General features: G+C 40.0%; 1 protein-coding gene across 4 annotated transcripts in view; it reads left to right on the top strand.

Moving 5' to 3' along the window:
* Window positions 1-17,217, top strand: part of LOC137321823 (syntaxin-7-like) — a 60,247-nt gene extending 43,030 nt beyond the window's left edge. For all 4 annotated transcript variants that reach the window (XM_067984527.1, XM_067984529.1, XM_067984526.1 and 1 more), the window contains 4 exons: window positions 1,094-1,187; window positions 3,049-3,121; window positions 11,727-11,809; window positions 12,101-17,217. In XM_067984527.1, the coding sequence (XP_067840628.1) occupies window positions 1,094-1,187; window positions 3,049-3,121; window positions 11,727-11,809; window positions 12,101-12,193 (343 nt within the window). In that variant the 3' untranslated portion in view covers window positions 12,194-17,217. The remainder of the gene's footprint in view (window positions 1-1,093; window positions 1,188-3,048; window positions 3,122-11,726; window positions 11,810-12,100) is intronic.
* Window positions 17,218-23,962: the final 6,745 nt, after the last annotated feature.

Consider the following 23,962-nt stretch of genomic DNA (forward strand, 5'->3'; position numbering starts at 1 on the left):
AAACACTTGGCACTACATCAGTTCTGCAGTATGCGCTACCTTTTAATGCCATTTCAGAAAGAAGAAATTTACATAGCACCTTAATGGTTCCTCAGCATATCCAAAAGTGCTTCACAACCAAAGTATTCTTTTTGAAGGGTAATTACTTATGTGAGTAAATCCAGCAGCTAAATCGTGCACAGCAAGGTCCCAAAGAAAAGGCAAAGGTACAACACTATTCTTCATAAATCTCCTTTCTTACCAGAGTACCCTTGGTATAATTTCTGTACCAGCCACTGAATTACTTTTGAAGTTTAGTCACATTGGTATGTAGGCAAACCAGCAGCCAATTTGTGTACAGAAAGATGCCCCCAATAGCAAATGAGATGAAGAATTGGGTCTTTTTTTGTTGTGGTCGAGTGAGGAATGTTGGTCAGAAAACCAGGAGAACGCCCTGCTCTTCTTTGAATAGTGCCATGGGATCTTTTATGTCCACTTGAACAGGCAGATGTGTCCTCTGTTTAGTGCCTCATCTGAATTGCAGCACTTCCTCAATATTGCAATCAATGTCAACCTTGATTTATATGCTCTAGTCCTGGAATGGGGCTCAAGCTAACAACTTTCTATTTTAACAAAAGTGCTGCCACTGAACCAGTTGACACTTAATGTTTGTTGACTTTGATTACCACTAGACTTCAGATGGGTCACAATTGTTCTAAAAGCTGAGAATTCTGAGGTCTGCTCAGTACTTTTATAGCCAGAGGAGTGAGAATTGATATAGAAGCTGGAAAGTGGTTTAGAAAAGAATGAGGATGCAAAAAATCAATACATCTTTACCAAGCCATTGTAAAACCCATTTTCTGTCAATGGAGGAGTGTGCATCATATCATTGGATGTAGGAAAAGTATCTGTTGGATCTTGAGGTTCCTTTTACAACTTACAAAATAGTTTTGTATTGTTAGAAAATTCAGCATTAAATAATTTCGAAGTGTGAACATAATGGACTTACTGGAAATGAGAGAACATCTTTTTTTTGAAAAAAACTGAAATGTTTTTATATAATAAATTAAGTAATCTAGTATTAGCATTAACAATTGGTTTCAATGTTATGTAGTCAGAATCAGTTTCAAGATCAAGTGGAAGATGGAATTACAGAAGAGGATTTGAAGCTCATCAGAGAGCGAGAGTCTGCTATTAATCAGCTGGAGGTACATAATCTTTGTTGCATAACACTTTACAAAATGTGTAGCTTTGATACAACATTTTACATTCTTTTGCCAAATGTTCAGGAAAGACTCATTATTCACCAGGGTTCATTTGCTAAGTAGTACTTCCTTCAGGGGCTTTATATTCAGAAACTGAGAATCATGTGACCTTCCCTCATCCCCATAATACATAAAAACCTAGCCCACAGAGAGATAAAACAATTTTTAAAATAATTCGGGAGCATTCCAATTTCGACAAGAATAATTGAGGTGTGCTAGCCAGAGGTGAAGGATAGAATACTAGAGCCTAGTCTTCAGTTGCTTCCAAGCCTTTATTCACACAGCTTAACATTACACACCCTCCTATAAATGGAACAAGAGTCCCCAGTTGATATCCACCACCTGAATACAATTAACACTAATTGATATAAATCACAAATACAATTAACATTCCATATTATCTTATACAATTAAAGAGAACACATCAAACACTTCTGTGACCCAGTAGTTTTTCCACTTTGTATGGTAATACTTCAGCATTGACGCAGATATTGAAGAGGCTTTATTACGACTTGGTGTTGTAGTTGCCTCAGTGGCCTCCAGTGCAAAGCCACAAGTGTCTTCAAAATTTGTTCCAGCTGTCACTGAGATAGAAACCTCTAACCTTGGGGCTGTGATTGCCATATCTGGTACTAATGGTTTCAACTATAGCGGATGAGCCTGGAACATGGTTGGAAATGTCAGCAAATCCTCCATTTGCTGAAGCACCAGTTTGAGCTAAAACACCCAGACAATCCTGTCCCAACACAGTTGTCATTATTGACATTGCTGTCTCCATGATGTACTGTGATTCTGTCCACAAATGTAATTGTAAGTCTTTGATTCCCTTTGATCTTTCTACAATAAATTCAGTTTGGAACAGTCTGATCCAATTTTCCTTATCTCTGTTCAGGTAGGTAAACTTTAAAACCCCAAGAGCCATTGAAGAACATAAAATCCAGAGTAAGAAAAGCATATTCAGCTCCTCAGGCCTGCTCATCATGTATGATTATTCTATCATTTGACCTATCATGCTGCCTATTGATCTGCATTGGAAAGAATTAGTTTCCTTTCCATCCATCCCTCCTTTTGGGGGGAAATAAAATCAAGTAGTGCTGTTAAATATATTTCTTTATAAGAAGCTGTTAATGTACCTGGCTGCAAATTTTCAATGATAATCCAAAGGAATTATGATCAGTATTCTGTGGAAGGAAAGATCAGGCCTGTCATCTGACCCTTAATGGTAACCTGGTTTTGAAGTCTATTTTTAAAAATGAATATTTACAGTTAATACATTTCCCCAGTTGAAAAGTACATTAAGCAAGGTTTTTATACAGTGTGGGGTTTTGGAAATATCACTTAATCCTCGAGAGATGAGTATAAACCCCTAGAAGAAGTCGTCTTAATTTCAGCCCTCCCCACAGCTGGAGTGATGAATACCCTGAAGATATGTGATTGATAACAATAGTCTGAGGCAGGCCATATTAAAAGATAGTTATCTTTAATTTATTTTTGTGCAGACATCTCAAGTACCTTGGACCTTTCCAACTCAACCATAATAAGTCTTAAAAGGAAATCATGCTTTGAATCTAACACTTCTTTATCCAATTAATGGACCATAGTTCTGCAATAAAAACAGAAAATACTCAATGAGCAGCAAATTTGAAATATAGATATAGATGGTGAGGGGGGAAACCTATCAGAGATGCCCCAGTTAGGCTAAAGAAATTGTTTTATATGACTAACCTTGCTGGGATAAATGACTGAAACATTTCTTAATTTTTACAATTTGATACAAAGACTAAGCTGCTTTTGTTCATTTCAGTCTGATATCCTGGACATTAATGAAATATTTAAAGACTTGGGAATGATGATTCATGAGCAAGGAGACCTGGTTGGTAAGCATCTGGTGTTCCAATAGTGTCCTTGGTTATGCTGTGATATACAGTTTTTTGTGTTCTATTGATTTCAGATACAACAATTTTAAAACTTGGAATTAAAATAGCATATACTGCTGAGAGCGACAGTATCTTCTCAGATATATTTTGAGATGAATTAATAATTTGTAGGCTTTCCAGAAGCTCATCAAATGAGTAATTGTGGTCTGATGTGCACTCTTTCAGAAGTATTTAAGGATATTCGTCTTCCTGTTGTATCAATTACTAGATTTAATTGATGTATTCCAGGTTTGCATTAGCTACTAGTTCAACATTTTTGGCTTGCTTTAGTAAGATTAGAGGTTCTTTTGAACCACAGAAATAGGAAAAATATGTACTATTAAATTGCCTGTGGGCATTTTCTATGGTTAATTGACGAATAGAAGGTTGTTTTTAAATATACAGGATGATAACTCAGTTGGCAGAGAGACTGAAGAAACTTGCTCCATAGTCACCTAGTGGCCAGAGCCTGCAATTATATTGTGACCGTTGTCCTAGCAAAACAACAACTTGCATTTATATAGCACCTTTAATGTAATAAAACATCCCAAGGCACTTCACAGGACAGTTATCAAACAAAACTTGACACCGAGTCAAATAAGGAGATATTGGGACAGGTGACCAAAAGCTTTGTCATAGTTAGGTTTTAAAGAAGCGTCTTAAAGGAGGAGCGAGAGGTTTGGAAGGGAGTTCGAGCTTGGGGCCTAGGCAGCTGAAGGCATGGCTGGCAACAGTGGAGCGATTAAAATCGGGGATGGGCAAGAGGTAATAATTGGAGGAGCACAGAGATCCTGGAGGAGGTTAGAGATGGGGAGGGGCAAGGCCGTGAAGGGACTTGAAAACAAAGATGAGAATTTTAAAATTGAGGTGTTCCCGGACCAGGAGCCAATGTAGGTCAGCAAGCACAGATGGGTGATGGGTGAACTGGACTTGGTGCGAGTTAGGATACGGGCAGCAGAGTTTTGGATGAGCTCAAGTTTACAGAATGTGGACGAAGGGCGACCGGCCAGGAGAGCTTTAGAATAGTCGAGTTTAGAGATAACAAAGGCATGGATGAGGTCTTTGGTAACGGACGATCTGAGGCAGGGGCGGAAACGGGCAGTGTTACGGAGGTGTATGTAGGTGGTCTTAGTGATGGAGCGGATATGTGGTTGGAAGCTTATTTCGGGGTCAAATAGGACGCCAAGGTTGCGGACGGTCTGGTTCAGCCTCAGACAGTGGCTAGGGAGAGGGATGGAGTCGGTGGCTCGGGAATGGAGTTTGTGGCGGGGACCAAATATTTAGTTGGAGGAAATTTTTGCTCATCCAGTACTGGATGTCGGGCAAGCAGTGTGACAAATGAGACGAGAGAGGTGGTGAGGTAGAGCTGGGTGTCATCAGCGTACATGTGGAACCTGATGTGTTTTTGGATGATGTCGCCAAGGGGGCAGTATGTAGATGAGAAATAGGAGGGGGCCAAGGATAGATCCTTGGGGAACTCCAGAGGTAATGGTGCAGGAAGAGAAGCCATTGCAGGTGATACTCTGCTATGTCTGGATAGATAAGAATGGAACCAGGCAAGCGCAGTCACAACTGGATGACGGAGGACAGGTTTTGGAGGAAGATGGTATGGTCGACCATGTCAAAGGCTGCAGACAGGTCGAGAAGGATGAGGAGGGTTAGTATACCACAGTCGCAGTCACATAGGATATAATTTCTGACTTTGATAAGGGCTGTTTCAGTACTGTGGCAGGGGTGGAAACCTGATTAGAGGAATTCAAACATGGAGTTGTGGGAAAGATGGGCATGGATTTGGGAGGCGACAACACATTCAAGGACTTTGGAGAGGAAAGGGAGGTTGGAGATGGGGCGGTAGTTTGCAAGGACAGAGGGATCAAGGGTGGGTTTTTTTTTTAAGGAGGTGGGTGATGACAGCAGATTTGATGGCTGAGTGGGACAGTAGCTGAGGAGAGGAAACCATTAACAATATCAGCTAACATGGGGGCCAGGAAGGGAAGCTGGGTTGTCGGCAGTTTGGTGGGAATAGGGTCAAGGGAGCAGATGAGTCGAGTCTCATGGTCAAGATGAGATCGGAGAGGGTATGAGGGGAGATAGGAGAGAAACTAGAGAAAGATGTGAGGCAGCTGAACGGTTGGTCTCAATCTTGGTGACAAAGTTGTCCATGAGCTCCTCGCATGGGAAATGTTGGCATAGCAAATTACAATGATAAATGTTGACAGGAAGTAAGGTTTGTGGACAAGTAGTATGCATTCTACATAGGATTTTTAATAATTTCTCGATGGACAGTTCTTGGTGAGTTTTGTGCCCATCATTTTGAGAGCATCGTGAAAGGCACGCAGAGCGGTGAGTCTGAAACGGACAGGGGGATAAATGTCAGTGACATCACAACCCAAGGAGCACTGAGGGTAAGTCAGTGCAAGTATTTAGTTTATTGGTTCGTGTTTTTAATGGTTAGTGTCGTTTGTGTTTGGTTACTGTTTTAAGTTAATATTTTAGTGTTAGCTAAACAGTTAAATAGCCTTAAAACTAAACAAACTGTTTTAAATAACTGTTGGGTAGGTCTATCTCTATTTCTCACTATGGTGGTGGTGCCCAACGTGGACATGTGGTAAACAATGGGAACGATAGTACCAGACGTAAGGAGGCCACAGACAGACAGGTGAAATGGACAAACACAGGTCAGATGAAAGTTAATGCAGAAGTGTGCAGTGATTCAATTTGGTAGGATGACTGAGAGGAGGCAATATAAACTAAATGGTACAATGTTAAAGGGGATGCAGGGACAGACACCTGGGAGTATATGTACAGAAATCTTTGAAGGTGGCAGAACAAGTCGAGAAGGCTGTTAAAAAGCATATGGGATCCTGGGCTTTATTATTAGAGGCATAGAGTACAAAAGCAGGGAAGTAATGCTAAACCTTTATAAAACACTGGTTAGGCTGGGGTATTGTGTTCAATTCTGGGCACCACACTTTAGGATGTCAAAGCCTTAGAGAGGGTAGAATCATAGGTTACAGAGGGTGCAGAAGAGATTCACAAGAATGGTACCAGGGATGAGGGACTTCAGTTATGTGGAGAGACTGGAGAAGCTGGGATTGTTCTCAGAGCAGAGAAGGTTAAGAGGATTTTTGATAGAGATGTTCAAAATCATGACCGGTTTTGATAGATTAAGGAGAAACTGTTTCCAGCGGCAGAAGGATCGTTAAACAAAGGGCACAGATTTAATGTGATTGGCAAGAGAAACAAAGATGACATGAGGAAGTGTTTTTTTTTTAAAAACGCAGGGAGTTGCTGTGATCTGGAATGCACTGCCTGAAAGGGTGGTGGATGCAGATTCAATAATAACTTTCAATGGGTAATTGGATAAATACATGAAGGGGAAAAAATTTACGGGGCTATGGGGAAAGAGCAGGTGAGTGGGGCTAATTGGATATCTCTACCAAAGAGCTGGCATAGGCACGATGGGCCAAATGGCCTTTTTCTGTGTTGTGTGATACTATGATCAGGTGGTTTATATCCATACTGGGAACAGAAACATTTATTTTTTTCCCAAATAATGTCAGGGCCAAGTTAAATCTATTGCAACTTCAGATATAAGACGGATACTCTTGTATTGTCTCAACAGTGTAACTTAAACACAACCTCTATTACACACTTACATTTTCACATAAGCTATTCTTATAGTTTTTGTGTATTTGTTATACTAGGGTTTTGCACTGTATTTAAACTTGTAGTGGCATAAATATGGTGCAAGAATTTTGAAATAGATCTGCCAAATTAGGCATGGCTCAACATGTAATGTTGCAGATGTGCCTGTACATGTGGAATGATATACTGAGTTAAAGAAAGCAGAAGCACCAAGTATAACTTGGTTGGTATGATTTGGGAGGCATTCAAAGGAATGGGAGTAAAGGTGAGATCCTATTACTACAAAATATTGGGTGATTTGGGCTAAGCTTCAAGAGCATTGTCTAATCACCCACATCATAAAAAGTGGAATTCTTCCTCATTTGTTCAATGTTTACATGCTAATAGACAATAGCTATCATCACATTGGAGGAGGGCCAAATTAACCTAAGGGCACTGTCCCTTCAAGAAATTGCAGCAAAGTGTGGTCAAGATTTAAGTTTTTGTTAATTTCTAAAATAGTTTATAAAGTGCTTTGCTTATGATAAATCACTTGTAGACTGGTATGCAAGATGGCACCTCAGTCAGTTCAGTTCTGGTTAGCTTTACCTCCGCTTCTGGCCAGCTGCTCCCAGTGCCATTAGAATCTGGACCTAGAGCAACTTCAGTGTAAAATGTCCATTGGCTCTTGTTGACTTATCCAAGGCTGTAAGTTATTTTCCATATTTGCACACCAACTTCCACAACTCCTTTTAGTGTAGGTGGGACAATGGTTTCCCTTTCCCAGAGCTGCTCTTGTCTTAAAACTGCTACAGGCTGAAAGCATATCTCCCAAGAAAATCAGTCTTTGCTGTAAGAACATCTGATTGGACCCCCAACTAAATACAGTGCAGCCAGCCAAGATTCCATTATAGACATAGGGTGGTTCTCAGGCCTCACTACTTTTTGCCAAAAATTTTAGTGCACCTCTTTGATTACATCCTCTTGGTCCTGGGTGTCAATTGCAGGAGTTGGTACTTTTGTGTTTACTGTGTATACAGTAGTAAGCAGTCATAATTCATACCACTGGATTGGCCTCAGGAAAGAAAACTGTCAATTCTTGCTGACAGTATGCAGCAGGTTGCTGAAATCAGCTGAGTGTCTTTAGCCAACACAGTTAGCTAAAAACTATATGCGTTGAAACACGTGCCACTAAAGTATGCACAATATGCATACCCAGAGCTTTTTGCAAAAACAAGAACATAACAGCTGACGTTTGAGTTATATTCAAACTTGTCATTGTGCTGGTTAAAGAAAAATTGATGTCAAGGGAGCCAAGAGAAAACCCTGGGACTTAACACTGTCTTCACAGGGTTGATAACACCAGTGAGTGTTGTATTAGCAGGTAGGACTATAGAGGCTTCATTATTTTAAGCTGACGATCCCTATAATGCATTGTGTGTGTATGTCAGTGCCCTTCATTTATTCTACAATAGAGTGCAATTTGGTGACTGCAGAAATTGTACAGTCTGTAGTTAACCAATTTAAGATGGACAATCCATTCAGTGACCTTCAGATGTAAACTTAATTTAAGACTTCCCTCTACTTGTCCCCTGTACCTGTTCCTGGTTGGTCTTTTCTATTTTTTGGGAAGGAAGTGGAGAAAGAAATAGGCATATATTGTAAACTTCAACCAAGTTGCTGCAGTGGGGATTGACTTAAGTGTGACATGCATCACTTTGAGGTTTCTTTTGTCCTGGACCTTTAAGTGGGTGATACTTAATAATTCACATCTTTAAATTGGACCACATTTTGTACACTGGTCTGTCACCTTTTATGATAGTTGGTCTCCAGGGTGAATTTGTTAATTCAGTATGATATTTAATCTTTTTTGAGGGGAGGAAGGGAATTGCACAGTGATAACCCAAAAAAAATTATCTCAATGTTTTGGGATGCCCTTTAAATCTCCTCGCTGAATGTTTGTTTATGGTAGCATACTTGGACACATCTAAAACTGGAAACTGTAATTTTAATGTAAACAGCATTAATTTAAGAGGTTCACTCAGCCTCTAACTCCCCCTTCTCTCTCTTCCCCCCCCCCCCCCCCCCCCCAGCCCATAAAACACATTTTCTTCCCTCCCTGACTCTTGCTTGGTGCCATTCTTGTGTGTCAGCAGTCTTTGATGACACACCCTAAAAGCTATTTATGTGTGAGCTTGGATAGTTTATTTACAGTGAAGGATATCACAACCCAGCCTGATTGTATCCTCAGCAGATGTACTCAACTGTTCCACAAGGAATTAGTGGATAGCAGTCAGACCCAGAACCTTGGCTAACTTTTTCTTTTTCCCCTCTACTGCCCTATGTGAGAGCAGCTAACTCAGCATAGACTGAAATTGAACATGGGGCCTTCTGATCTTTATGGCTTAGTGCTATACTGGGCGGTGATCAGTGACTTTACTCACTAAACTATTGGGTGAGGTTCATGCAACAAAGGAACGGTGATTATATGCCCAACTTTTTTTGCAATTTGTTTGATTTTTTTTTTATCTTACTATTATAGAAACTGAGGAAATGTGGTCAGTAAAAGTAAGTGAGATGAAGCTGTTGAATTTTAAAAAAACGCTCTCTCTCTTTGGTTAAAAACAAAAAGCCAGATTTGTATTGAGGTGGGATGGAAGCCAGTTTTCTTCATTTTTGATTTCCGAATACAATGCAAAATGTTTAACAGACTAATTCATGAGTAGGAGCTTGTCCGTTTTAAGTGACTATCCGGTTTATCCCTCGAGGATAGTAAAATTAGAAACATAAACTAGGGTATTTGGAATGCTACGGCATGTCAGCAGCAATAACTGCTGCAGTAGTGTGGCTGTGCACCACTCCACAACTACATCCTTTCTTCATCCTCCCACGTGCCCAGTTTTACAATGATCATAATTTTAAAAGAAACATGCCTTTTGGTAGGTAACAGCACGATTTAAATTGATACAGAATAATGAACATTACTAGCAGATGTCTCATGGCACTGCTTGCAGACTAAAAAGACTGAGCTCTGTGGGTGAGTCAGGTCCAGATAGAGCCAAGTCCAAGTAGAGATCAGAACTGAGGCCTAGGTAAGGGTATGCTCAATTTTGAAGAGGTGGCAGGGCTGGGTGCTCATGAGATGGATTGATTTACAAAAAGAAAATTAAATAAAAAGAAAGAGAAGCATAGTCTGAGGATAAGGGGTCGGCCATTTAAGACTGAGATGAGGAATTTCTTCATTCCGAGGGTTGTGAACCTTTGGAATTCTCTACCGCAGAAGGCTGTGGATGCTGAGTCATTGAGTATATTCAAGGCTGAGATATAGATTTTTAGACTCTAGGGGAATGAAGGGATATGGGGATTGGGCAGGAAAGTGGAGTTGAGGTCTAAGATCAGCCATGATCTTGTCGAATAGCACAGCAGGCTTGAGGGGCCATGTGGCCTACTCCTGCTCCTATTTCTTATGTTTTAGACCCATTAGGAGTGCTCGGGTAGAAGCCAAAGCAGTTGCTGATTGGGGCATTGGTTTCTTAAATTGAGCTTGAGACTTGTGGAAGTCCAGGTGTCTATACCAGAGTGCTGTAAATGGAATTGCAGGTTTTTGCAAGTAATTTCTGTGCAATTTTATTCGTGTGAGCATTTATCAGCTTACCTCAGAGTTCACAATATTTACAGCTTTTGAACAATATTAGCAAAAGCTTTCTTCTCCGTCTGAGCCCAGCTATATCGTGAATAATTAAAATAACCAAGCTAACCAATTAGGAAGGACAAAAAAACAGACCCAACCAGAGGAACAAAAACACTCAACCAAATGAGAGAAAATTGACAGACACAACGTTCATGACACACAGACCTGATTATTGGTAAATGGCAGACACACAGAATCTCCCTATTTTTAATAGTAAAATTCTATGTTGTCATGAAAGGCGTGCATTTTGAAAATTGATCTTTTAATACCTGATTCCTGCTTTGGAAGGTGTTTTGACCTTTTAACAAAGTGTACTCTAATCACTCCAGATTACATTGAACTTTAAAAAGGACTTCAGAATTTTTCCATTTCTTCCCCACACTGTTACAGACCATGACTGCAGGCAGGCAACCAGCTCAGTCCTCCGGTGTTCTGCCGCTCCTTATAGAGAACTGTGGGTGTGAATTTATGGCCTACAACTCTAGAGCACAATGAATTGGAACTCCATGCTCCCCTATTTTTTTTAGAAAACTTACTAAATCGTTCACATGCTTTATCATTGTTGTAATAACACTTTGCAACTAAAATACACAATTATAAGTTTTAAACATTTAGTGCCTGTTACAGCAGCATTGATTCCTACACCTCAATCTCCAGCCTGTCCACTTGGCTGAGGGACACATGTGACATGAGGTGTACAGATGAGCAATAAAGGGGGGAGAAAAGTACCAGCAAAATGTTTGACATGGGATATACCAATTTCCCTCTTCCTCCTATCTTCCCCCATGAGCAGCACCAGGTTGGTCCAGTGGTAGCATTTTTGCTCTGAATTAGAAGGTCATGGGTTCAAGCCCCACAACAAGGACCTTAGTACATAATCTAAGATGATATTTCAATGTGGGAGTGCTGCATTGTCAGATGTGCCATTTTTCAGATAAGATGTTAAACTGAGGTGATAAGGGCCCATGGCACTATTCAAAGAGGAGCAGAGAAGTTATTCTGGTGTCCTATTTAACCCTGAATTATTTATCTTATCACTGTTATGCAATTTTACTGTGCTCCAATTAATTACCATGTTTGCCTACATAAGTGACTGCACTACAAAAGTAACTCATTCGCCTTTGAGCACTTTGTGCTGTCCAGAGGATGTGAAAGGCACTGTATAAATGTTGGTTATTTATTTCTGTGCATATCAAAACTTCTGTTTGTTTTTGAGTGTTCCTTCAATGTTCTTGTATGTTTCTGCAGATAGCATAGAAGCCAATGTGGAAACTGCTGAGGTACATGTTCAGCAAGCAAACCAGCAACTCAATAGGGCAGCCGAATATCAGGTAAGGTCTGTTTTTTGGGGAGTGTAGTGGGCAAATAGCAAGATGCATGGGGTATTTGAGAATGAAAACCAAACTTTTATGGTTATTTTCATTGTTCCTGACCTAATTCACTGCAGAATTATTAAATTGTATTGCTGAATTATTTAGTTAACCTGTATCACACAAAGCTAACTGTATAGTGCTTCCTTTCTCTCATACTTGAGATCAACCTATCGGTTGATTTAAGGGTGTTTTTTGTTTTTCCACTAACACATTTAAAAATAATTAGATTTACTTTTTTCTTTTCCACAGCGCAAATCTCGTAAGAAGATATGCATCTTAATCGTGGTCTTGGTAATCTTAGCTGTGGTCGTGGGACTTATTATCTGGGCAACGACAAAATGAATTCAGAAGATTTAGCATAGACATTGCACTCGAACACTGGCATAACATTAAATATCACAATAGAGAGTCTAGGTTATTTACTGAAGCCTAATACTTTATTCAAACAAATTATTTAGAAAATTAAACAAATATTCAAAGTGTGCTTTCTAACAATGTAATCAGAATATGTAATTTATTTAAAATACCATGCTTAGCAAATTCAAATGCCACTGATTTAATAGTATACAATAGTCTCAATGCTTGGGACAAAACATCTTGTATGAATTTTTTTTTGATGTGCCATGTTGCCATAACTTAATCTCCAGGCCCTGCTAACTATTGTAGATTTTTTTAGTTGAACTTAATTTCCAGGCAAAAGGCATTCCATTAGGTATAAGTATGTCTGGACCAGTGCTGAAATGGAAACTTCAGTTTTTGCATTAAAATGATGCCACGTTAACCTTTTTCTATTTTGCTCAATTGACTGCTTTGGTTTCATGCCTGCCCATAATAGTCACTAAATGAAGTAACAATGCACTTAGTCATAATCAACAGTGTGTATCTGTAGACTTCTTACTGAAAATTAACTTGCAAATGTCTGGTGTTTGCAATATTTGCACTGAATGGAACCAGTCTGACTTTGTACCACATACACCCCTTTGTATTGTGTGTTATTCTTAATGAACAATACAGAAAGGACTATATTTGTATTTCTGGGGATGTATTAATCATTTTAATACAAGTTGTGCCATTTTGAGTATATGCTTGCATATGGTTTTTCAGATTTAAAATTAGACTGAACCGTATAACAAAATGCAATTCTGCTGCTTAAATAAACTTTGTCAATATCATTGTGTTGCCATTGCTGTCCAGCAAATTTAGGCAAGATACCAGTTGGTAAATTTTATAAGCCACAAAAGTTGAGATTTTAAACGCACCAATGAAATTTTGTTTATATTGATTTGAATATTGAAATTGAAGTGACATGCCTCAGACCTGTTAGACAGCCTACAGCAAAGAACTTTGTGTGGGAGGAAGGGGAAAAGAATTGTTATTAAATGCAAGCTGTTGACCGGAAGTCACCGGTTAATGGTTTTAGCTTAGTACACAGGAAGAGTCAATTCTCTCTTAATTCTCAATTCGCTTTATTAACGTTATTAGATCATGTACATACCGCTTATACGTCTAGTTAGATATAGGCATGTAGTTTACAGCAGGTTATACAGGTTTATACTCAAACTAGGATTTAAAAGCACACCCACTAGGTTTTCCTGACAACACTCCCAGAGTGGTCCCAGAATAGAAAGGATATTATATTACCTGGAAAGGAGAGACGCTGCTGGCCAGGCAATTCTCCCTCTTACTCCCGACGTCGTCTCCACGTCCCCGACGCAGTCTTTACGTCCCTGACGTAAGGTATTCACTTCCACGAGGGTTAGTCTCCAGAGTCTCCCTCACAAACAAAGACACAAACACACACCAACAAAAACACACACTGACTCTCTCTTGCTCACAAACAAAGACAGACACACACTGGGACCAAACCAGCAACTCTTCAGTTTTTATTCCCCAAGTCTGTCTTTTCGAATGATGCTGTCTTCTCCGGTTGGCTCAAAGTTGCTGGAGTGACCGATGTCATCCCCTGATTGGCTCTGTTCCAAGGGCCCAGGTAGCATCACCGTTCCTTTGTCTCTGTAAGAAGCGGAACGAATTCAAACCGGTTCTGGCCAGTTCAGACCAGTGACTGAACTCCAGGTCACCTCAGTTCAAAAGGTCAGTGTCTTTGTTAGCACTTTGAATTCAGCTCAGCAGTCTTCTGCAGCCTCTGGCCAACAAAGCTAATCAATAAGCAGAAAAACAAACTGAGTTTATGTAGGTTGTCTGCATTTGCAATAAAAATCACATTAAATATTTTTGTAGTATGGCAGAAAGCCAGCATTGTACATAAACACAGTTCCCACTGTTTGCCACCTTTTGCTGTAACATTAAGATTTTGTTCAGAAATATCCTGATCTAAATACATAGACATATCTAATAAATACAGATTGATAAACATCTCTAACAAAAGTTAGATCACAGTCTTGTATTACAGGAAGTGCTTGAGCACAGCATGCACAAGGCCACTGCTGTAATGAGAGTAACAATAAGTTGCCATAAAAATTGTGCTGTTGGGAAATATTTAAGTGAAAGGAGAGGAATTCTATTGTCAGCATCTTGGCTCATAGAATCTTGGCTACAATCAAAGTTGCTAGGCAAATGTAGGCTACCATCTGAGAAACAGATTCTGAACCCCTGCCCAGAATATATCTCTGCTCTGATTTAAGAGCATTATATATAAGGGAAATGGGCGAGAACACCTCTCACCTCCGGGACCTGTCCAGATGAAGTTTTCAACTGTGCCGATTGTGAAGATCCAGCCCAGACATTTGATAATACTTGGTATCCTTCAGAGCAAGCGCCAGAGCCTAGGAACAGCTATCATTGACTTAAATTGTAAACTCTTCAGGAGGCTATTTCAGCAGAACTTGTTGGCACTGTAGTCTCCAATGGTACTGAGATTTTGCTTTGATCAAAGGGTTTTTGTGGAAGAATGAATGTGATGGATGTCTAATGGTTCCTGCCCACATTACCCATTAAGTGCTAACCTCTAGATGGGGAATGCAGCTGGAGAATAGTGGGCACAGGGCAAAGTGTCTTAACAATTTAATGGTTTATTAACATACTGCTAGCAATGTGGGTAGAGGCTAGAGAATATTTCCACTATAAATGGAAAGATCAAAGCCATTCATTGTTAACCAGCTGGCTGAATAATAAGTTTTCTCTTCTGTTCATCCATATATTTTGTAAATAATGAGGATTGAATTCTAACCAAAAAGGCATTTGTGCCACCTAGAATGGAATAGGCTTGATAGATTTCTGTATCTTTTGTTAGTGTTTTATTGTGATCTGCAGTAAACTAGTTTATTTGTATGTACTACCTGTTCTCATCTCAGATTGGCAGTAAAATGTCCAGACTTCAGTTTTTCATAACCGTTCTATTGTGGACACATTTCACAACAGTAAAGTATGTAAACAAACACAAATGATTTCCTAGAGTTGCTACAGTATTGGCGAATGAGTTGGTAAATGCATGTGATGAGAACTGAAAGAGGTTAAGCCAAGACTTTTCCGCCTTCAAGGATTGGTGAAAGGTAGTAAAATTTGTTCCCAATATACTGACCTTCCTCTTGAGAAGTAGTCATTTATCATATCTGTGTGAAGAAGTTGGCCTTGTTAATTGCATATTTGCTGAAATGTCACACGCTATTCATGCAGGTACCTAAAGTTCATTGCCACACCATGTTGATGAATTTATCTTGAGTCATTAGAGGAAAATCCACTAATTTTTTGAAGATGAGAAACAGTGGGACCAAACATAATTCTCTGAGGGAAACGTTCAAAGATGTTAACAGGTAAACATCTTTAATTGTTGTGCTTCCAAACTGGCTCACAACACCACAGCAGCTGACCATCTGTTATATTTTGACTGATTTGCTCTAAAATCAAACATTTGTGTGATGTCCTTCCCCTGGGTCCCATCACAGGCCAGAACAGAGGAGCTAACGGCTTCAATTTCTACCGTTTTTCAATACCAGCATCCCAGGCTTACTGAGCAATTGACCATTTCTGGTACCATTAAGCTATTAAACACAGCCAATTCTACAAAGTTGCAAACATTGGTCCATATTAGATGACATCCTTTCCATTGCAATACCTATCATAATCAGGCAATAATTGATCCTGGGCCAAAGGAGGAGATATTAGAAGGGGTGACTAAAAGATTGGTCAAAGAGTTGGGTTTTAAGAAGGGCCTTAAAGCAGGAGAGAGTGGCAGAGAGGTGTAGGGCCTAGATGGCTGACAGAATGGCCGACAATGGAGGGCAAAAGGAGGAGGGATGCAGAAGAAGCCAGAGTTGGAGAAAAGCAGAGTTCTAGGGAGTTGTAAAGCTTGATAAGGTTACAGAGATAGGGAGGGGTGAGGCAAGAATGGATTTTAACCTGAGAGTGAGAATTTTAAATTTTAGGCATTAGTAACCTGGGAGTCAAAGTAGGCCAGTGAGCACAGTGGTACTGGGTGAGTGAGACTTTGTGCGAGATAGGCTACAGGCAATGCAACTGAGTTTTTGGATGAGCTAAAGCTTATGGAAGATGGAAGGCAGGCCAGGAGAGGATTGGAATAGTCAAGGCGGGAGGTGACTAAAACATGGATGAGGGCTTTGACAGATGGGCAGAGGCAAGGGCGGAGATGGGTGATGTTATGGGGTGGAAGTAGGCGGTCTTTATAATGCCGTGGAGATGGAATCAAAATGCCCAGCTCATGATCACTTAGGAAGCTGAGGTTGCACTGTTGGATAAGTAGTCTGGCAACAGAAGCAGTGGAGGGATCAAGAGATCTGGTAGAAAGGTAGAGCTGGGTATAGTCAGTGTATGTGTGGAAGCTGGCCATATGTCTTTGGGTGATATCATCAAAGGGCAACATGTTAACAAGGAAGAGGAGGGGGCCCTGGATAGACATTAGAGACTCCAGAGGTAACTGCAGTGGTGCGAAGAGAAGCCATTGCTAGAGATGCTCTACAATCTACAATTAGATAAGAGGGAACCAAGCGAGGATAGTCCCATTGAGCTGGACAATGGAGAGGAGATGTTGCAGGAGGATGGTATGGTCAACCATGCCAAAGGCTGCCGAGAGGTCAAGAATTTAAAAAAAAAGTACACAACAGTCACAGAGGATGTCATTTGTGACTCTGATTATTTCCATCTTCTGCACGAATCATATCTTTAATGCTCTAATGGCTCAATTGGTAAATGCACCACGTGTGGTGTGAACACAACTAAAACTGGTTAACTGGTCATTTACCTAATTTACGGTTTATGGGCACATGCTGTATGTGAATGACTGCTGTGTTTGCTTACATCAGTGACTGTACTTCAAAAGTAAAATTGTGAAGAGGTTTGAGGACATGAAAGGTCCTATTTAAATAAAAGTTATTTTTCTTAACCATAAAGCCCCTGTTCTCTCCGAGAGTTAGTTAGCTGAGTTAGTTAGCTAAGTCAGACAGCGATGAAATATTCTATTAAATTATTTGGCTTACCTGGGTTTTTGCATTCCAGGTTCCCCAGGAGAGTAAAAATGTTGACACCAGATGAAGGATGTACTGCCTTTTTTTGAAAGGACAAAACAAAAATTATGCTTTAGGTCATAGAAATGTCATTGACCAATACTGTATTCTGAGGCCAGCTGTTTTAGGAGCAAATAAGGCAGACAAGGGCTCAAGAAAACTGGAATGTTATACTGATTACAGAGTATGTCCATCTCTGCTATGTTTATATGGTGTGCCCTTTGCTTTTGATACAGGCAATGTACCAAAGTGGCTTCATCATTAAATCAACATGCCTGCAACATCATCTGCCAAGTTAATTGGTGCTGAACTTTAAATGAAGGTCATTTGACACCTTATCTTTTAAGGTGTTAACTATTGCTCTGACAACATGGAGCTCCCCTTGCCTTTGATGTCACTTGACCTACTGAAATATGTGATGCAGCCCTGGTTCAAGTCAGCACGAGGTTACCTTCACACTATTCTTCCAAGGAGTTCTGCTCTACTATGACGAACACTTGACAGGTTAGGGATCTACAGGGGAACTGGAGTCGAGGTAAAAGGTTGATTGAGCAGTCCACCTCTGATAATCAATTGGAAATAAAAGCAGTAAAGTTGGCATAGAAAACTTCTAGACTGGAAAACTCGTTCTGCTTCTTGTTGAGAGGTAATCCGGCTAGTGTCTTGATGTGTGGGTTGGTGTTAGATGACTCTCAGCTCAACACGCAGCATGGGTAGACACCAGAGTGCTAGAGGCTGTGTGACATGTCTCAGTTCATCCTCAGAAGTGGAAGATAAACCCAGTACTGGTTCAGGACAGTATAAGGAGTTGAAGAGATAAACCTGTTTGCCTCCAGATGAGCAGGATCTCCCCTGTTTCTGTTTGAGGCCAAAAGCTGTTGGCTTGAAAGCTAGATAATCCTTTTTATGGATGCAACGGTTTCTGTACGTGTCTTCTCTGATTGTGTGAGCAGTTCAAAAGGTACATGTCGACACAGCAAAGTTGTGCTGGTAGCTCCTGACTGGTCCTGCAATCTGCGACTCACAAACATCATGGCAATGAGCAGAGACATGATCCTGCTACCTCGTGGAAAGGATCTCCTGTAGTTCAGTGGAAAATAATCCCTCTAGACCTGGAAACATTTTGGTTGGTTGTCTGGTTATTGAAAGACAATGATTGTTCGATTAGGGTCTTCTGGACCATGCAGTAGTTATTTTGATTAGTTCCCACAGGTCATCAGCTAACAGTTTATAACACAAAATGGAAAAAGTTTAAGCAGTGCTATTGGGCTGGATTCCCCTCGGTGATCCCGCCAGCAGTGGGTCAGGATAGTGTTGGAGATTATGGAGAAATTCCAGCAATGAGGCCCGTTGTTGCCAGTTTTACTGCTTCCTGTGACCACCGTGCAGAAGGTGGCGATAGGCCACGGGAGCGGTGGTAATGACCCTGAGATCCTCCAGTGAAGGGAGAGGACCTAATAACTTTTCTGTGTCGACCTTGGTCTCTGCCAAACAGAGCCCTCTCGTGTCTCATCCAATGATTGAACAAAGTATACAAAAACTAAAATACAAAAGAGGTCTGTAAACTGACGTTTACACCCATTCAACAAATTAATGGTAGAAAGTTAATTGTGTCAGACTTTTCTTTGAATGCCTGAGTGAGAATTTTTAACTTCAGGTTACTTCCTAGTTTCATTTGAATCAAGAAATTGGATATTGTTTTATCCAATGCTACATAGGAAGCTTATGATAAATGTCAGGTTCATAATTCAGTAGAGAACCAAGCTGAATACAGAAGGTACAGGGGAGAACTGAAAAAGGAAAGGAGGTTGCAGAGTGTATGAAAATAGATTAGCGGCTAACATTAAAGAAAACCCAAAAGTCTTTTATAAACATATAAATAGTAAAAGGGTAGTCACAGTAAGGGTGGGGCCAATTAGGGACCAAAAAGGAGATCTTGTGGAGGCAGAGGGCATAGCGGAGGTACTAAATGAATACTTTGCATCTGTCTTCACTAAAGAAGAGGATGCTACCAATGTCACAGTAAAGGAGGAGGTAGCAGAGAAATTGGATAGGATAAAAATAGATAAAGAGGGCGCTCAAAGTAGAAAAGTGACCCGGTCTGGATGAGATGCATCCTAGGTTGCTGAGGGAAGTGAGGGTGGAAATTGTGGAGGCTCTGGGCCCAATCTTCCAATCCTCCTTGGATATGGGAATGGTGCCAGAGGACTTGAGAATTGCAAATGTTACACCCCTGTTCAAAAAAGGGGAGGGGGATAAACCCGGCAGCTACGGGCCAGTCAGCCGGTGGTGGGAAAACTTTGAGACATTAATCCGGTACAAAATTAATTGGCACTTGGAAAAATATGGATTAATAAATGAAAGCCAGTATAGATTTGTTTGATTGTGTTTAACTAACTTGATTTGAGTTCTTTGAAGTAACGGAGATGGTTAATGAGGGTAGTGTGGTTGATGTGTATATGGACTTTCAAAAGGCATTTGATAAAGTACCACATAATAGACTTGTTAGCAAAATTGAAACCCATGGGATTAAAGGGACAGCTGCTGCCTGGATACAAAATTGGCAAAGGGACAGAAAGCAGAGAGTAGTGGTGAAAACCAGTTTTTCAGACTGGAGAGGGTATAATTTCAAAGTTTCCGATGACACGAAACTCGGAAATGTAGTAAACAGTAAGGAGGATGGGAACAGACTTCAGGAGGATATAGCCAGACTGGTGAAATGGGCAGACACATGGCAGATGAAATTTAATGCAGAGAAGTGTAAAGTGATTCATTTTGGTAGGAAGAATGAGGAGGCAATATAAACTAAATGGTACAATTTTAAAGGGGGTGCAGGAACAGAAAGACCTGGGGGTTATGAATACAAGTTTTTGAAGGTGACAGGACCAGTTGAGAAGGCCATTAAAAAGGCACATGGGATCTTTGGCTTTATAAATAGAGGCATAGAGTACAAAAGCAAGGAAGTTACGCTAAACCTTTATAACATACTGGTTAGACCCCAACTGGAGTATTGTGTCCAATTCTGGGTACTACACTTTAGGAAGGATGTCAAGGCCTTAAAGATGGTGCAGAGGAGATTTACTAGATGGTGCCAGGGATGAGGGACTTGAGTTACATGGAAAGACTAGAGAATCTGGGGTTGTTCTCCTTAGAGCAGAGAAGGTTAAGAGAAGATATGATAGAAGTGTTCAAAATCATGAAGAAGAGTAAATAAGGAGAAACTGTTTCCAGTAGTAGAAGGATTAGTAAGCAGAGGACTCAGATTTAAGGTAATTGGCAAAAGAACCAGAGGAAAATGAGGGAAAAAAAGTTATGCAGAGAGTTGTATTGATCTGGACTGCACTGCCTGGAAGAGTGGTGGAAGCAGATTCAATAGTAACTTTCAAAAGGGAATTGGATAAATACTTGAAGTGCAAAATATTTACAGGGTTATGGGGAAAGAGCAGGGAAATGGGACTAATTGGATAGCTCTTTCAAAGAGCGGCCACAGGCACGGTGGGCCAAAAGGCGGCCTCCTGTGCTTTATGATTCTATAAGTCAGAACTAGATCATTTCCACTCTGTAGCTCCCTTCAATGCCCTGAGTTGATATGTCCTTCTCACAGCAATTTAAGGCACTCAATAGTTATTCAGTTCCTACGGTGCAAGGATTGTAGGCAAACTATTAATTAGCCAATTGTTTGCATCTTTCATACTACTAGCTTGCAGTGAAGAAACCCATGGGGCAGATTAAGGGTCAATGCACCTGCTTCCTGGCCATCCCTCAACTGAGTTTCAATTGATGGCATTTGTAAGGCTGTTATAGTTTGCTGTCATTATCATCTAGATTTGGCAGATCAGTCCTGACAATTGGTGGTATGGCAATTTTGTGCGAGCTTCCCACATCCTAAATCTGTACTACCTTGCTGTGCTTCTATGACTTGGAGAATATCAAAAAATAATAATTACTTACCTGGTAGGAGCTTCATCGTCCAAATGGTGTGCATCATCCATGTACCACCATCCCACCCATTCATTGCTGCTGGCGTATAGATTTGAGGGGGTCCGTGTTAAGTCATTAAGTTTTACTTTAGTCTCCAGTCAAAATGAACTGGCACAATATTGTAGTTCCTGGGTCTTTATATGATGCAGGAGTAAGAGCCTGTACAAATTACTACAACATCATGATGGCATTTTCATGTGCACGCTCAGCATATGCTTTCCCCAGAACCTTTCCTACTGTATGTCAAATGCATATCGTTTGAGGAATTACAAGGTAGGCAATCTGTCCACATGACTTCCTCATCTCTAAATATGCATTTGTACAAACAAACCATTGGTTTTGTTTGACTTTATGACCTAGTGTGAATAGTTACACTGTCCAGTTTATTTTTATGCAACTGAAATATATATTTTTTAAATCGTAGAAACTTTGGCAATGTATTGCTAGTAACAGACAAGTTGATGATCTAAATTTCTTGTCTTGGTCTGGAAATGTTTGCTGATGAGTCTAATGCCAAGTCATTGCATTTTATCAACACCAAAAAAACCTGCTCTTCACTGTTGTTAAAGGTGAAATGTTTTCCATTGGGTCTCAAAGTTTAATGGGTCTCTTGCGTGATAGATGTTTTGTGTTGTTAAGTTTCACATGTTAGTTTATTTTAACCGTAAATTCTCAGGAGTTACACATCATGAAGATTAGCTTATTTTCCATTTCTTAGTTGCATCACTCACTTTGAACAAAATAGTCCCAGATGCTCGTTAACAAAATACTCCCAGATGATCAATTAATCAGAAGTGGGAGATTATAAATTGATCAGATTTTTGTATTTGTATTTTTATATATTTAATATTTACCTTTTACCATATATAAATTTATACTCTGTATGAATATGGTTAGTTTAAAGTGATCTACATTGTCAGTAACCCATTCATCCTTTTGTGAACTCAGTGGAACCCTGCTGTTCCATATTATTATAAACCTGTCATTATGCTTTTCTCAGTCATGGGAGAAACTCAATCGCAGTCAGTAACAGCTGAAAATGTAATGATGAACCTAACAGCTAATAATTTACCAGTATATGTTTATAATGAAGTTTAACTGATTGTTGCTTTTACAGATATGAATTGTACATTGTTATATACAACTTTACCTTTTTAGCTATTTGAATCTGGTAACCTAAATTTTGTTCCGCCTTTTAAAGAACATTCGATTGCATGTTAATTCTCTCTCACACACACACACACGTGTACCTTCGTCACTTTTTTTGAAGGAGTTGACTCACCACTGAGGTATTTTTCCAGAACCCTGTAGACCTAACTAGCCATTCTTACTGAATGCGTTACATCTTCCTTGTCTGTATGGCTTAGCTACCCACTGCATGGCCAGATGAGTAATTGGTAGTTGCCTTTTTTTGTACTTTTAAAAAAACTCCTTTAGCTGTTAGTAAAGGAGAAAAACTGTGCTGGATTCAAGTTGACTATGGGCAGTAGGAAAAGGTAGACATGGTGGCAATCTTGTTTCTGCTTCCCACCTTCACTAAAAACAAACTATTTGTAGGTTGGAAGTAGCAGGATTAGAGCTGTTGAATTTGAAAGCATTCTTTGGATCTATTGGTATACTTTTCTAATCATAGTACTCAAACGTGGCGTTTTGTAGGGAATCTTTTGGTTAAGATTTGACACTTAATGAGGTTTTTTTTTTCAGTTTAGTTTTAATCTTTTCCTGCTTATTAGTGAGTTTGAATCTTGAAACAAGTTTTTCTCTGGTCCTGGAGAAAGCTTCAGAATGATCACCACTAGTGGAGCTCAAAGCAATAAATTACGATAGTACAACAGTTTTGTAGCTGGGGAATTGCCCTTTGGGGCTCTAACTGAATGCCAGAATTGCAATATAAAAATGACTAAATGTTCTTCCGTGTTAACATTTGTGCTGGTAATGAGAGCACCTGGAAGAATGTGAATCAGCTGCAGTATGATGTAGCTTATGTGAACTCCCCTGACAGCCTAGAGGCATAAGACACTGGCTGGTGTACTAAGTTCTACACCAGAAGGTCCCAGCATAACAGTTGGCCTCAGTGCTAGTGAGGGGGAAAAGTCAGCCAGAGTTCCTGCTGTTGGTTGCTACCCAATGACCTGCTGGAAAAGTACATTTGTATGGATGGCAGGTGAGAACATGATCACATTCTGCCATGATACTCTCCTTAGTTCAGTGGTCCTTTGACAAATGATCTGCTATTCAAATAGTCCGTTATGTTCTAGGTCCATAATTCAATCACAGGAACAATATGTGCATCACTTTTGGCCACAGCATGCCAGACAGTAAGCAGAAATAATGGTAAGTAATATTATACAGAATGAATCTGGAGTGTGTTTTAAGGCAGCAATAAATTTGAGGTACACATCTCAACCTTGAAACCTTTCACAACCTTGTAGCAGACTGCAGTGTCTATATAAATTAAAGAATTGGAATGAAAGGTCAGTTAACACCCTAAATCATCTAGCTTCCAGAAAGTGCACAGAGTAAAGTGTTACTAATGATGTTTTTAAAAAAACCTTCCATTAACATACACTCTGTGCAACATGAGGGATTTCATTCTTATTGTCTCTAATCTTGTTTTGAAATTAGATATTTATCTAATGCTTTTCCTTAA

The sequence above is a fragment of the Heptranchias perlo genome, chromosome 5 (assembly GCF_035084215.1).
Source record: "Heptranchias perlo isolate sHepPer1 chromosome 5, sHepPer1.hap1, whole genome shotgun sequence".
NCBI lineage: Eukaryota > Metazoa > Chordata > Chondrichthyes > Hexanchiformes > Hexanchidae > Heptranchias > Heptranchias perlo.